This window comes from Physella acuta, unplaced genomic scaffold (genome assembly GCF_028476545.2).
Source record: "Physella acuta isolate Inbredline_101_S28 unplaced genomic scaffold, ASM2847654v3 ptg001899l, whole genome shotgun sequence".
Classification (NCBI taxonomy): Eukaryota; Metazoa; Mollusca; class Gastropoda; family Physidae; genus Physella; species Physella acuta.
Window position 1 is genome coordinate 23,705 of NW_026733404.1, and position 15,892 is coordinate 39,596.

General features: G+C 33.7%; 1 protein-coding gene across 1 annotated transcript; it reads right to left on the reverse strand.

The window, feature by feature from the left end:
- Window positions 1–43: 43 nt before the first annotated feature.
- On the reverse strand, window positions 44–6,760 carry LOC131931143 (mitochondrial import inner membrane translocase subunit TIM14). Its single transcript, XM_059287844.1, has 6 exons — window positions 6,592–6,760; window positions 5,029–5,080; window positions 3,878–3,951; window positions 3,689–3,765; window positions 2,001–2,071; window positions 44–384 (listed from the first exon to the last, which is right to left on the reverse strand). The coding sequence occupies exons 1-6, from the start codon at window positions 6,652–6,654 to the stop codon at window positions 308–310; spliced, it is 414 nt and encodes a 137-aa protein (XP_059143827.1). The 5' UTR covers window positions 6,655–6,760; the 3' UTR covers window positions 44–307.
- Window positions 6,761–15,892: the final 9,132 nt, after the last annotated feature.

Below are 15,892 nucleotides of genomic sequence, written 5' to 3' on the forward strand. Positions count from 1 at the left end.
CAAAAAACAAAAACTGACATTATTTTATAAGTATTTATTCAGATTGCTATTTCATTTAGTTTCAGCACCAAAGTGGAAAACTTAATTGTACAACAGTGTTACTTTTAGTTAATTTCAAAATACCAAAGGTGTTTGAGTTAAATGAAACAGATGTCACAGTAAAAAAACAGAAGTTTTTATTTTTATGAAACAAAGTTATACTAAGACTGGCATTTTCTGACAATACTTTTCATCAGTTGGCTTTATTCATTACATATGTACATACAAGTAGAAAGACAATTTATATGTATAAAAAAATATTAAAATTTTAACCGGCACCAGGACGAGCTTTATCGAAATAATCTTTTGCCTCGTTGATTTTGGCTGCCAAGTAAGGTGAACCACCTGAAAAATATACCATCAAACAAGGGTAATTACAGGTAATGGAAGAAAGATATTTAGATTAGCAAGGATGTTAAAATCTATAGGTGTTTTCTGTTCCGGAAAACAAACCATCCCGACAATTGCAAAATTAGGATCAAACCTTAGAGATTAAAAACTATTTGTCAGTATTTTCTATTTTAGCAAAATTAACTAGCAACCCCATTGTGGTGCTAAAGATGAGAACCCATGAAGAACAAGGAACACAGTTTTATAATTTAGATTCACATATTTAAACACAAAGGTGGTACACTTTTATTCTGAAAATCTATATTTGCACCCCACCCATATAAATAATGAGTTACAGTGATTTCCTGGCTTGATGTTAAACAGGAGAGGCTAGGTAGCCAAAGTATATTTGCTGCTTTTAGCCTGTGACTAATGACTCATAGCTCACTACCTTCAAAACCAACTGATAAAAATTCTTATAAAACCATTATCAAATTAATTTGATTATTGATAGTTTTGAGATAATGAGGTAACAAGCACAACTGTATCTTTTTTTTATAGTTAAAATAAAAGAACAAGTGTGCAATAATAAACAATAGAAATATTTTATAATAGAAAAACTGTGCAGGCCATTCTTTACACAAAAATCAATTGATTAACAGAAGTACCATTAAGTTAATTAAAACAGATATTTTATAAATGCATGAAGGGCATGGAAGCAGACAAAGTGGCAGTAATGTTTATGTATGTGAGACATACAGGGTTATTTCTAAGCCTTTACAAGACAAAGGTATAGACAAATAGTTTCTGTAAAGACAAAACAGAGAGGATTTGAAGCTGTGAAGTTCACATATTTCCATTCTATTTACCAACAATACTCAGCCATCTAATATAAAGCGGGAGTGATCTCCCATTCACTTTCTCGAATATACATATAACACTACAGAAGATGGCAACTGGGGATATAGACATGATTTTTTATAAATTTTTAGTTACTAAAACTTTTAAAAATAGAACAGAATCTCGTAGAAAGAATTGCGCACTAAGTGAACAACCAACAACATGTGTTTGATAGTGCGGAATATATATGTACTTTATAAATTCATATGTGTATTTTGAGAAATCGGAAATAGCGTAAAGTACTACTTTTGGTAGATGGAAATTACTCAAAATTTGAAAGAAGGCAGAGAATTAGATCTTTCACTAATTTGTGAAATTTCAATTATCTATCTGAAACAGCACTCAAGGTATAAGCTTTTGAAAAACCAAAAGTAGCAGAAGTTCCACTTCTGGTTACAGGAAATCACTGAAAAGTTGATACAGAACTACAAATTTGATATATAACAGACACACATCCACACACACAGACATACGGCCAAAATTGCATAACTATGTTTTTCAGGCTAAGGAAGATGTAAAACGTCGAGATTTGTGAAAATCTCATTTCGAATTTTTTCACGATTACAATACTTTCTCTATACTTCGTATATGAGAAAGTAAAAAATCAAAATTAATAACCACACAGTCATAACTTACTTTGTTATGACACATTACAATAGAAACATGTAAGTAACTGTTCATAAAATTACACCTGTGCCTAGAGACATCAACTGTTATATTAAAAGACTGACCTCTGTCTGGGTGATTGAGTAGCATGATGCGCTTGTGAGCCTCCTTAATTTTCAATTTACTTGCTGAAGGACTGTCAGGACACAAAGAAAATCAAAATGAAATCTCAGCAATTTATTAAAATAAAAAGTTACACCTTAATTTTCAATTTACTTGCTGAAGGACTGTCAGGACACAAGAAAATCAATATGAAATCTCAGCAATTTATCAAAATAAAAAGTTACACCTTAATTTTCAATTTACTTGCCGAAGGACTGTCAGGACACAAGAAAACCAATATGAAATCTCAGCAATTTATTAAAATAAAAAGTTACACCTTAATTTTCAATTTACTTGCTGAAGGACTGTCAGGACACAAGAAAATCAATATGAAATCTCAGCAATTTATCAAAATAAAAAGTTACACCTTAATTTTCAATTTACTTGCCGAAGGACTGTCAGGACACAAGAAAACCAATATGAAATCTCAGCAATTTATTAAAATAAAAAGTTACGATCAGATTTCACCACAGGTAAAATGATTGGGTCATTGCAAAACAAAATGGGTCAAGGTTGCAAAAAAGAGGGTTCAAAGTTGAGATCTTATAATAAAATATATATTTTCTCTTCAATTTCTTTTGTTCTTTATTCTAAAATAATTAAATTAAATATTAAATAGGCCAAGAAAAAAACATAGCTAAATTATTAATTACATTTTCTACTTTTCCCCTATTGTTTCATGCTATTTTTTTATAATCTTAGAGAATAGAGCAATGAATACAGATATAAAATGGAATCTTTGGCAAAGCAAAACCTGTCCAAGATCATGATGGTAAATGATTAAAAAAGCTGCTCTTATTACAAGAACACCTACCTGACACCTAGTGTGACCTACTTAGGTCTGGTAATGTTTATTTTTACATTTGTTATAATACCATATATAGTCTGTGGTGTGGCACAGTGGTTAGAATCTCGGTGCGCCACGGCAGCGGCCGAGGTTCGATTCCTCGGTTCAGAGCCGAGTAGGGTGGCCCTGTTACGCAGTGGCCTGGATCACGCTCGCTCACGGCGGCGTTAGATCCCATGACCCTCAGGGTGGCCCTTGTGGCCTGGATCGCATTTCGATCCCATGACCCTCGACCTGTGTGGTCGTATGACTTATGTGACACACAATAGGCAGTTCATTGATCAGACGTCGTTGAGAGACATAAGCCCTGTGTGTTGCCGTTTAGTAATAAGTTGTTTAAGTAGCATATTCATATATTACTTGTGGTTAAGTAATTCTTTATGCTTATAGCAGTGATGTGTATACTGTGGTGATTTTTCTGAAGTGTTAAAAGCTGTGATAGTGTATCATATTATTTTTTCCCACGAATTGTAAGTTGGGTTTTGTTCATTCTGTAAATCTATTTTATTCCTGTATAAATCTAGTGTTCTGCCACAACTTTGTACACTCATTACAAGTTATATGCAGATTAAAGGTATTGTTGGCATCAGTAGTTTCTCTAGTGTTTCCCCTAGACATCCATTACGAGTCCTAGCGAACTAGTGTTAACTTTCTTTTATTTAGGCTTGTCGCCATCTGTGTATAATCAGTTAAACGAATCCGGGAGCGTTCGCCATCTATCTGGCTGATAGATTGGTGTCCGTTACACTAGGATAAGACTTGGTAAATGATTAAAAAAGCTGCTCTTATTACAAGAACACCTACCTGACACCTAGGATAAGACTTGCTTCCCTTCGACTCATTTGTGGGTCAAAACCCCCTCTGTAGTATTTACTGAATGACTAGAGGAAAAAAGCATGACAATTTTGTATTAGCAATTTTGATCACTGGTTAGTGCAAGCAACATTTCTCAACATTAAAAAAAAATCTACATTAATTGAAACTCAAACTTACACCTTGGGGAAGTTCTCCTAGTGTTTGATTGAGTGTCTGTTGAGCCAAGCGACCTGCACGCAAAGCATATCGGCCTGCAAACAGTTGAAATACTTTTTAAAACTTGTATATTTTTAAAAATAAAGAAAACTACTGACAAAATTTCCCTTAGGGGCCTTCCAAAACGTTTTTACTACTTCCCTCCCCCCAATAGCTACAAAAGTTTAGAGACACACCCCTAAAATAATGTACAACCTCAATTTCCCCCCCCCCCCCCAAATGTTTTTAAAAAACCCAGCTATTTATTGGTTAACATTGAATGTGCGGATAAATTTTGAATACAAATTGCACATAAATATCTTTTTAAAATGCAAAAGTGTGTTCCCCCCCCCCCTTAACCTCATTACTAAATTAACCCTCGAACCCCCATCCACCACAACAAGTGGGACATCATTTAAATAAGACCCCTAATGTGTTTTATAGTTTGAAGATAAAAATATATTATTCCAACAACTTATCAACAAGTCCAACTGTTTATTGAATGCTAGTAGCTCAAACACTGGATATTTTAGGCCTTCTTTAAAGAATTAAAGCTAAATGCAATCCTTTAATATTCCACTCATTTTTTGTACACTGCATACATTCTTGTTACATTCCCAAAGCAACCTTCTTAAAGCTAATCAGATCACAGGGACATAATTAAGTAATTGCAATTGCAAGAAACACCATCATTGATTTTGTATAAAGCTAATTTTTGAGTAAACATGCTTAAGCTCTTTAACAAGGTACATCCTTATTGATTTTGCTAGAACATTCTGTTTAAAAGTGTTCTATTCAAAATTGTTACTGCAAGTTTAAGTGCATTTATTCCACGGGGACATTCAATGATTGATTTAATAGAGAGAATAATTTCACAATAAAACAAATGTTATGGCCAGTAGTTTCCTGATGCTGCGGCTAAACATGTAAGCTCAAAATCAATAATGAGGATCTACAAATGTTTGGTTCTAAAATTTTATATAGACACAAAACTAAAGTTCTTTTTGTTCACTCTGTTTCCACGTTTTAAACAATTAAACATATGAGTAAAGCAAACAACTAATGTTTGAATTTTTATTATAATTATAAAGTATTTTCATACTCGTTTTGTTTTTCCTAAAAGTAAAATGTACCTGCAAATCCTATAGCAGCTATACCCAGACCTGCTAAAATAAGACCAGTAGCCTGCAGAAATAAAAGAATTTTATACTGTTCTGCTTAGGTTTAAGAGAAATCATAGGTTTATATAAAGGTTATTATTGTTAGTGTCGAAGGAGACAGAATAAAATTGATAAGTATTTGGGAAGAAATTAGCTGAGTAAAATATAGAAATATTTTGATGTAATCAGTGGCGTAATAGATCGGCTGGGGGCTCATGCTCTTGAACAATAAAAACTTTGGGGCCCTTACCCCAGGGGGTGTATGCTGGATTTTTTTAGGTAGGGAGGAGTGTTTAGCCAAGATAAAGCACATTATATATTTCGCTGGGATGTTAAAAAAATTTTAAGTTCACTTTGAAATAGAAAAGAGAACTGAAACATAACACAACACAACAAATAACACATCATACACAACAAATAGCCTACAAAGCATAAAACACAATAACACTAATCCTTATAAAATACATTTTTATTTAACTTATGAAATTTTTTAAATATTAAAGGTAGAGGTAATTATTACACTCTTTAATACAGCTCCGTACAAATGTTTGAATTATTGTTTTGAATTTATATTTAAATATTTAACTCAATGCAACAAGCCCGACGGTTGACTTGAATTATCTTTCTATTTTAAATTAGGCCGATGCTAGCCGGAATAAGATACACATGCGCAATGGAGAGAAACTACGACTTGACATCGCGGCGATGTGTTCGATGGTACTGCGTGTGTTTACAACTGCAGAACCCTAACACCAACCCTAATCCTATCCCTAACCCTATCCCTAATCCTATCCCTAATATAGCCCTAACCCTAGCCATAGGTCACTGTGCATGCTCAGAGCTATCTTTTGCCAACTAAGTGGAGACGGGGAGAAAAATCTTCTCCCGAGTAGTCACTTCGTTTAAATTATTAGACTTAGAACTTAGGCCTAACTAAAAAAAACTAAACAAAACATGTAAAATCTTTCCATATTCTATTGATTGAATCTAGATCTAGCTAGAATCTAAATCTACTCAGTGATCTACAATCTACTGTACATAAGTACATAGATCTAGATCTAGATCTACTATTCAAGCTAGCCTATCAAAATTAAAATATCAAGAAATATGAAGCAGACTCAACTCATGAGACTGTGTCAGTGTGTTACACTGTTACTGTTTAGAGTTTAGATTAATTAGACTGTTAGGCAGTGTTGAATGTTAGCCTAACAAATAACATTTAGGCGTTAGCCGTTATGTATTATTTTTTAATTATGTAAGGCCTATTCTATTTCTCTATTACTAAAATTTTTATTATCACTGTGACTGAGATAGGCTACAGTCTACCTACACAGTACAGTTGAGTACAGTACAGTGTACAGTGTACTCAAGTGTACTGAGTGTAGTAGAACCAGTCACAATCAGTCACACAGTGACAGTCACTGTGAGTCAGTGGCCGCGGACGGGATTTCATCGTTTAAAAAAAAATTAAACCATTATTTAAATCAGATGACAGATCTGTTTCAATTTTGGGTTTTGTTATAATGAATAACTTACCATTTGTGGTTTAACTTCCCGAACTTGTGGTTCGTCCAATTCATTTAATCCGTAACTTGGCATTGAAGAGGCATAAACTTAATTTAAGAACGCAGAAACAGAAACCAAAAAAATGCTGAAGGTTAGCGACGAAAAGCTCATGCGTGTAGTTGATGTTTTTATGCAACCGATGTTTACACACCTAACCGAAGTTTTCCGAAGCAACCAAGTCAATGCTGAGGCGAATTATTAAAAATAAAAAGCGTTTTAATAACAATCTTATAATATATAGATCAATATATATATATATATATATATATATATATATATATATATATATATATATATATATATATATACATACATATATCTAGCTATCCGGTACAAAGGTTAAGAAAAATGGTTTTCTTTAAATATATAATAATGCACTACTATAAAATAAATAAAAATAAAAAGGTTGAGAAATTATATATTTTTTCTTTTTCTTTCACCTTGCAATGAAACGGAGGGGGGGGGGCTCATAAAATGACGTCACACTCCTAGAAGGAAGGTGTGGGTTCAGCCTTTTGTGATGACGTGTGACAACGGGGAAAGGGGGTAAGAAAATGTGACCAGAGTTTCTTTCGCTCCACAACCCGAAGCAAATCCATCGCATTCCCTACCTAACTGAAATAGAGATCTAGCACTCAAGCTTTTGAGAAATCGAAAGAATAGCGAGTGACACTTCCGGTTACCGGAAATCGCTGAAAAGTTGATAGAAACTACACATTTGATATAATAATTGTATATTAAATTTCTTCAACATAGCTGAAACAGTACTCAAGTTATCGTGTTTACTCACTTATATAGACCTACCCCCCCCCCCTCCCCCACAAACACAATTCCCACGCTCACCCACAGTTTCAAGTGACCCCCCTCCCGGGAGAAAACTCTGAAGAAAACACTATAACACTGTAAAAAGTAAGTATTTATAATATTGTTGGCGCAATATGTTGTAAAACAGTAGAAGAAGATAATTATATTTTGAGTTAAAGTATGTGACTGTGAGATGTCCCATATAAATCGAGAAGACTTTTTTTTTAAAAACCATCTAGTCACATTATTTTTTAACACCGATTGTCGGTTGAAAAAGGTTTTATTATATAACGCATGCTATATTTTTACAAACTATTTTGTACACATTATTTTTAACGAATTATTTCTTTTTCATGATTTAATAAATCTTACAACACACCGACAATTTATAAGCCCTTCCGATTCTGAAGTGCTACGTACGCAGTGGTCGATTGTCACCCGGTGCGGCACTTCGCGGTGTCACCCCCCCCCCCCCCCAAGTCACAAAGTATATATATATATATATATATATATATATATATATATATATATATATATATATATATATATATATATATATATATATATATATATATTGTGACCTTCTTAGGTCTAGTAATGTTTTATTTTTAGTTTGACATTTCTTATAATACCATATATGGTCTGTGGTGCAATGATCGGTTTTTTTCCGCTGTCTTACTAAGAGAGTCTTAGACTCAGAAATTTTCCATCGAGAGATGATTGATTGTTTCAGACCAGATGACCACCCCAACCAATGGTCTTATGATTTGAAGGTGACCTTCCATGTTACCTAAGTCTATAAATAGATCGCCCACAGGTATCTCGAGGCAGTCTATGGTCAGACGTCGTCGAGAGTTGATAAGCCCTGTGTGTTGCCGTGCAGTATTAAGTTGTTATATTACTTGTGATTAAGTAATTCTTTATGCTTATACCAGTGTTATGTATACAGTGGTGATTTTTCTGAAGTGTTAAAAGCTGTGATATTGTATCATACTATTTATTCCCACGAATTGTAAGTTGGGTTTTGATCATTCTGTATATCCATTTTATTCTTGTATAAATCTAGTGTTCTGCCACGACTTTGTACACTCATTACAAGTTATATGCAGATTAAATGTTTTGTTGGCATCATTAGTTTCTCTAGTGTTTCCCCTAGACATCCATATCGAGTCCTAGCGAGCTAGTGTGTCAAATTTCTTTTATTTAGGCTTGTCGCCATCTGTGTGTAATCAGTTTAACGAATCCGGGAGCGTTCGTCATCTATCTGGCTGATAGATTGGTGTCCGTTACAATATATATATATATATATATATATATGGTGTGTGTCTGTGTGTGTGTCTATAATTTAAATTTATGCCATATACGCGTACATGTATGTGTATAAGCTTTAATCACTGCAGACTTAATATTAACGATGTTTATCTTTAGTCTGTTAATAATACAGTTGGATGTAGCAATGTTTTCTCTATAGTTAGCACGTTTACGTCATGGTGTCACCCTCAACCACTTGTAATAATAGTCGATTCGTACTTAAAAGACTATTTAACTTTAATTATTCATTAATGGAACTGGCAAAAAAAAGCATTTTTCTTCTGTACATTTTGCCTTTTTTTTTGCCTTGGTGTCAACCCCCCCCCCCCCCACCCCTAAATGGTGTCACACGGTGCGTTCCGTACCCCCCGCCGCGCCCTCGCGACGCCTCTGGTGCTATAATACGCATCTACCTGGTCTATCTTTCATCTAAACCTCGAGTACGTATAGGCTACTCAAATTCAGTAGGGTAGTTCAAACTTAGATGCCTGTAATGTACATCTAAAAAATATTTTAGAATCAATAAATAATCTACATTTAACGAGCTTTTGACACGGTATGATTACACTTACAGGGATCATTGGTTGAGCAGAAAGCAATTATACACTTACGATATAACAAGTATGCCAGAGCCTTAACCTTCTCTAAACGTACTTTTCCATTGAAATATCAACAATGCAACAATTAAAGAAGCACATGATAAAATTACAATTTTAAAAATGTAATTGTAAATGATTAACCTTTGTAGGTTTACTGTAGCCTATATTTTAAATTTGTAAATAAGTTTGACCCAACCAACAAGTCAATCAACAAGTCAATCAACAATTCATCCAACCAACAAGCCAATCAACAAGTCATCCAACCATCAAGTCATCCAACAAGTCATACAACAAGTCATCCATCCAACAAGTCATCCAACAACAAGTCATCCAACCATCAAGTCATCAAACCAATAAATCAACCAAAAAAGGCACCACATCCAACCACACTATCCCCCACCATATCACTCACGCAAACTCTACCCTCTCTCTGCCCAATGTGTCTTGGTCATGATTGGAAAGAGATGATGAGGCTTACTTTGAGGAATCAACCACCAACTTTAATCACTGTAACTCTACCGGTAATAATTTGAAGCACGGTGTAAATAAACACGGACCTCATTAATTAACGACTACCACAATACGATCAATGACGTAACTCGTCTGATCTCTCGCTCCCCAGCAGACGTGTGGGCCGCTGATCTCTGCAGACGATACAATGCCAGCACGTGCGGTATTTATGGTCACGTGATACAACTTTAAATCGCAGTTGTGGGGAAAAAAATTCTCTCTCTAGTACAGAAACTACAGACATTTTTGTTTGTTGGATAAACAATTCTTCCAGTATCTTCACTTAAATTTTTCCTAATGTTATTCAAATTTGGACTAACTTCGAGATTTTTTGCAGGAATAAGGCACCCGCTTTAACCTTATGAGTTAACTAGACATGCCAGTAAAGCTAAGACAATATCTGAAAGTTTACTTTTGGCACATAGAATCTATCATAGAGGAGTTATCGAACGTGGTTTGTTCAAACCTGCTTACTAGTGTAATTTAGAACTACGCCTGCCATTAAAATAGCAACGAACGATTATAAAATTCATTAGCTTGGATAAAGAATCCCAAGTACCACTTCGTAGCTATGCATTCTGGCTCGATGACGTCATCATCTAGGCTATCCTTACTTGGTCAACTTGGACTGGATATTTTCAACACAAAGTGCAACTTTGGCACCAGGTAACTACATCTAGTCGCCAATCACAATGTTGTACTTTAAAATAATTTTAATTTTTTCAAAATTATTGTTGGAACATTAAGTGTACTTTGGCACGAGGTAAGGGGGTCGTCCATAAATTACGTCACACTCGTAGGGGGAGGGGGGTCCGTAATTTTGTGACGGTGTGTGACGAGGGGAGGGGAGGGGTTTAGATGGTGTGACGTCACACTTTTGCATTATAAAAAAGAAATGTTAGAACGAATTTTAGACGTTATAGATTAGAAAACTGTTTTAATAAATTGTTATAGGAATTGATTAAAATACTCTATTTTGATTGAGTTCAGACAAGACTTTAGAAAAATATCGATGTTTTAAGAAAAAATCCTGCATTTTTGAGGGGGGTTGTAGGCTGAGGTGTGACGTCATTTTAGGGGGGGGGGGGGGGGTCTGGCTTTTTGTGATGATGTGTGACGGAGGGGAGGGGGAGGTAAAAAATCGTCAAAAAATGCGTGACGTCATTTATGGAAGACCCCTATCTATATTTAGTAGCCTATCACAATGTTGTACTTTAAAATAACTTTATTTTTTTTCATAATTATTATTTGAACACTAAGTGTATTTGGGCACAAGGTAACTATATTTAGTAGCCTATCACAATGTTGTTCTTTAAAAAAAAAAGATTATTTGAACATGTATACAATTTTTTGTAAAAACAAGTTTTTAAATGTATTGTACAAAAGAAAACTATTTCTTTTTCTTTAGATCTAAGAGTAAAAGCGCTACTCGTTAAAATGGAATATAGAAATGTCCTTAGCCCCCACTGTTGGTGGTATTCTCGGCTCTATGACGTGTAAATAACATTTTATGTGAACACTAGTTTACCAGACCGATCAAATGTTATCTTGTAAACATTCTATTACTTTTTAATGACTAATTAAATGTTTAATAAGATTGCAAATATATAGTATTGCGTTGTCATCGGATATACACATTAGAGTAAAGCTTAAAAAGAAATCGCTCTATTAGAAATACATCCAAATTCGACCACAAACCCCCATTCATAAATGATCTCTCACATTTTTGGCGATTTTTACCTCCCCCTCCCCACCGTCACACATTGTCACAAAGAGCCACCCCCTCCCCATAAGATGACGTCACACATCAACCTACCCCCCCCCCCCCCCCTCAAACTTGCATTTTCTTTCGATAATATTGACTGAGATCGGTCAATATAGAGTGTTTAAACCAATTTGTATCATTTTTTTTAAATTTATCGTCAACGTTTTAAGTACAGAATACTACTGATGTATTACCAAAGTAAGATTTTAAGAAGATCGATCACAGAGGTTTTTTTTTACAACCAGTCTTACGAAAGCGAAAAATCAATGTATAATTTAGGCTTGATGAAAATAAATAGAACTATGGTAGCCTTAAATGTAAAAAAAACATGTACAAGTTTTCTGCATTTGCAATTTTTATAAAATAGATTCTTAAAATATTAAATTTCTGTCGTTTTTCCAAGCTGAAGTTTAAAAATATTTTTTTACGGTCGCTATTTCGGCAAAATTGACAAAACACGATTTTTATCCATATCACCAGCAATAAGGGGTCATCCATAAATGACGTCACGCTTTTTTGACGATTTTTACCCCCCCCCCCTCCGTCACACATCGTCACAAAAAGCCAGACCCCCCCCTAAAATGACGTCACACCTCAGCTACACCCCCCCCCCCTCAAAATTGCATTTGAATTTTTCTTAAAACATTGATATTTTTCTAAAATCTTGTCTGAACTCTCTCGACATAGAGTATTTTAATCAATTCCTATTACAATTTATTAAAACAGTTTTTAAATCGCGAAATAACGGCTAAAATTCGTTTTCTAGCATTGCTTTTTACTTTCTCGTATATACGAAGTATAGAGAAAGTATTGTAATCGTGCACAAAAATCACTTGAAATTTTAACAATTTTCACCGTATTACACCTCAGTCCTTCATTACATCCGAAGTATAGAGGACTTATTTTAATCGGGCAAAAATTATCAATCCAGATGTATCAAAATTAAGAGGTTTTGTGCGTAATCCAGTCTGAAAAACTGGGCTTTGCAACTCTGTCCGTATGTCTGTGTGTCTGTGTGTGTGTGTCTGTCTGTCCGTGTGTAAACACGATAACTTGAGTACCATTACAGCTAGGTTGATGAAATTTCATATATAAGTATTTTATCAAAATCGTAGATCCGTATCAACTTTTGAGCGATTTCCGATAACCGGAAGTGGTACTTTTTCTACTTTGAATTTTTCAAAAGCCTATAACTTGAGTACTATTTCAGATAGATAAATGAAATTTCACCTGTAAGTAAAAGATCTAATTCTCTACCTTCTGTTAAATTTTGAGTAACTTCCGTTGACGGGAAGTACTAATTTACGCTATTTCCGATTTCTCAAAAACGCATCTAAATTTATAAAGTACTAATAATATTGCGCACCATTATGAACATCTTTATTCGGCGTTCGCTTGGTGCGCAATACTTTTTAGCGCAATTTCCATTCTGGAGAATTGCGTTTATTAACCCGTCATTTCTGGGAATGTATGGATGTGTGTCCGCAGCTTTAAGTCGTATCTCCTCCTCAACGAAGCAATATCGAGGACTAGTTCCAAAAGCAATTATGTTAAGCAAGTTACGAGGATGAACATAGGCCATAAAAATTCCGGGTTTCTTTCATGGATTTTCCGGAAAAGCTAAAAAACCTCGAAAAAATGCAGTTTTTGGCCCATATCTCGGCAACCAGACCACTTAGCGACTTGAAACATGTACCAATCGATTCCTGCCATAATTTAGAACAATATTGCCGAAGAAAGTTTTCAAAAATATCCTTTCGTTCGGTCACAAAAAAATTTTTGAATTAATTAAAATTTGGACCGAATTAGTAGGCATGTTTATCCAACCACACCACACGCGTCATCACGTTCAATAGCTGCGCCATCACATTCAATGGCTGCGCCATCACGTTCGGTAGCTAGGCGCGCAATGGTTTTTAGTCATGTAACTGTATTGTAAATAAAACATGTAAAATACTGAAATTTTTTTTTAATAAAAAACGTTTTAATAACTAACCAATGGTTTTACTAACCCTGCTCTTGATTTACGCTACGACAGAGCTATTTTTAGATAACATAAGGAAATTGCGCTAAAATTGTCACTAGACGTTTTAATTACCTTGTTTCTATGAGATTCTATTCTATTTTTAAAAGTTTAAGTATTTAAAATGGATTAAAAATCATAACTAGATCTATATCCCGAGTTCCCATCCCCTGTTGTTTTATTTAAGAATATTCGAGAAAGTTTAGGGGAGATCACTCCCGGTTTTTTGTTTAAAGAATGTTGCGAATGACATCTTCAGTAAATAAGCATGTCTTTAGTGTAAGAGTTATTTCCCATATATTTAATGCAATGAATTTGATTGAAATAACTCAAATTTTAATTTCACAATTATTCTAATTTAGCAAAATTCAATGATCAAATACTCATAAATAAATGTAATTGTTCTGTTATAATCATTTATTGTATTTAAAGACAATGTTTGTTTAGTTAGTCTGCACTTGTTAAATATCAGAGGGATTAATATTATTCACAGCACCCAGTATACTATTTAAACCAATAACTTTAAAAGATACGTTTTTAAAGACTAACCAACAGTTCAGTTTAAACAATGTCGCTTTTGCTACTATAGTTGGTTTTCTATTAGACTTTGAATTAATAAAACAAAAAAAAAATAAAAAGGAAAAAAAAACTAATTGAGGACTGTATAGATATAGATGTTTGAAAGGGAAGAGTGTTTGCTTTTACGTGTCTCATTGTAATAACATAACTTTTCCGATTGCTTAAAATTTGTATCATTTTAATTCTCTGTAATCCCAAATTTATTTCAGCTCTACTTTAAAAAAAACAAATTCCCCCTCCCCCCCCCCCCCCCCCCGTCCCCTGAGCCCACCACGCCGAGAAAAAATAATCCCTTGAATCATCATTTAATTTTAATTACACATTTGCATTTTCAGTTTCAGGTTAGTTTTTAATTTTTAATTTTTCTTTATATTTAGACGTTTTGTATTACATCTATGTATATGTAAACCATCTTAAATGAATGAAAGCAGGCTACAAGTAAGAAAGAAATATTACTACTGTAATATATTGTAATATATTGTATTACTATTTCGTTTTCATTTGATGTTCAAAATTATGTAAGAATTTGATGTTGATGTACTTGTTTTAAATTGCAAATAAAAGTATTTAAAAAAAAAAAAAAAAAAAAAAATTAAAACAAAATATTAAAAAAAAAAAAAAATTAAAACAAAATATAAAAAAAAAAAAAAAAAAAAAAAAAAAAAAAAAGTTGGTTTTCTATTAAAATATTTTTACTTTCTCGTAAATACGAAGTATAGGGAAAGTATTGTAATCGTGCACAAAAATCACTTGAAATTTTAACAATGTTAACCGTATTACAACTCAGTCCTACTTCACATCCGAAGTATATAGAGGACTTATTTTAATCGGGCAAAAATTATCAATCCAGATTTATCAAAATTAAAAGGTTTTATGCGTAATCCAGTCTGAAAAACTGGGCTTTGCAATTCTGTCCGTATGTCTGTGTGCCTGTGTGTGTTTGTGTGTGTGTCTGTGTGTAAACACGATTACTTGGGTACCGTTACAGCTAGGTTGATGAAATTTCATATATAAGTATTTTATCAAAATCGTAGATCCGTATCAAATTTTGAGCGATTTCCGATAACCGGAAGTGGTACTTTTTCTACTTTGAATTTTTCAAAAGCCTATAACCTGATTACTATTTCAGATAGATAAATGAAGTTTCACACGTGAGTAAAAGATCTAATTTTCTACCTTTTGTTACATTTTGAGTAATTTCCGTTGAACGGAAGTAGTAATTTACGCTACTTCCGATTTCTCAAAAAACTAATGTACATTTTTAAAGTACTAATAATATTGCGCACTAGTATGCACTTTTTATTTGGCGTTCACGTGGTGAGCAATTCTTTTGTCTACGAGATTTTATTCTATTTTCAAAACTTTAAGTATTTAAAATGGATTAAAAATCATGTCTATATCCCGAGTTCCTATCCCCTGTTGTTTTATATAAGAATATTCGAGAAAGTTTAGGGGAGATCACTCCCGGTTTATTTATTTAGCGTTCACTTGGTGTGCAATTCTTTTGTCTACGAGATTTTATTCTATTTTTAAAACTTTAAGTATTTAAAATGGATTAAAAATCATGTCTATAGCCCGAGTTCCCATCCCCTGTTGTTTTATAGTAGAACTAGGCATGCTGCCCAGCTTCGCTTAGACTTTCGAAAACATTGAGAATTTGAATGCTTAATTAATTCGCCC

Bases quoted from the DNA above. Each gene is read 5' to 3' on its own strand.
- LOC131931143 (XM_059287844.1), bottom strand. From the start codon at position 6,654: ATGCCAAGTTACGGATTAAATGAATTGGACGAACCACAAGTTCGGGAA. The intron at 5,081-6,591 runs GTAAGTTATTCA...TTATTTCTGCAG, and splicing joins GGGAAGTTAAACCACAAATG to GCTACTGGTCTTATTTTAGC. The intron at 385-2,000 runs GTCAGTCTTTTA...TATATTTTTCAG, and splicing joins ACTCAATCACCCAGACAGAG to GTGGTTCACCTTACTTGGCA.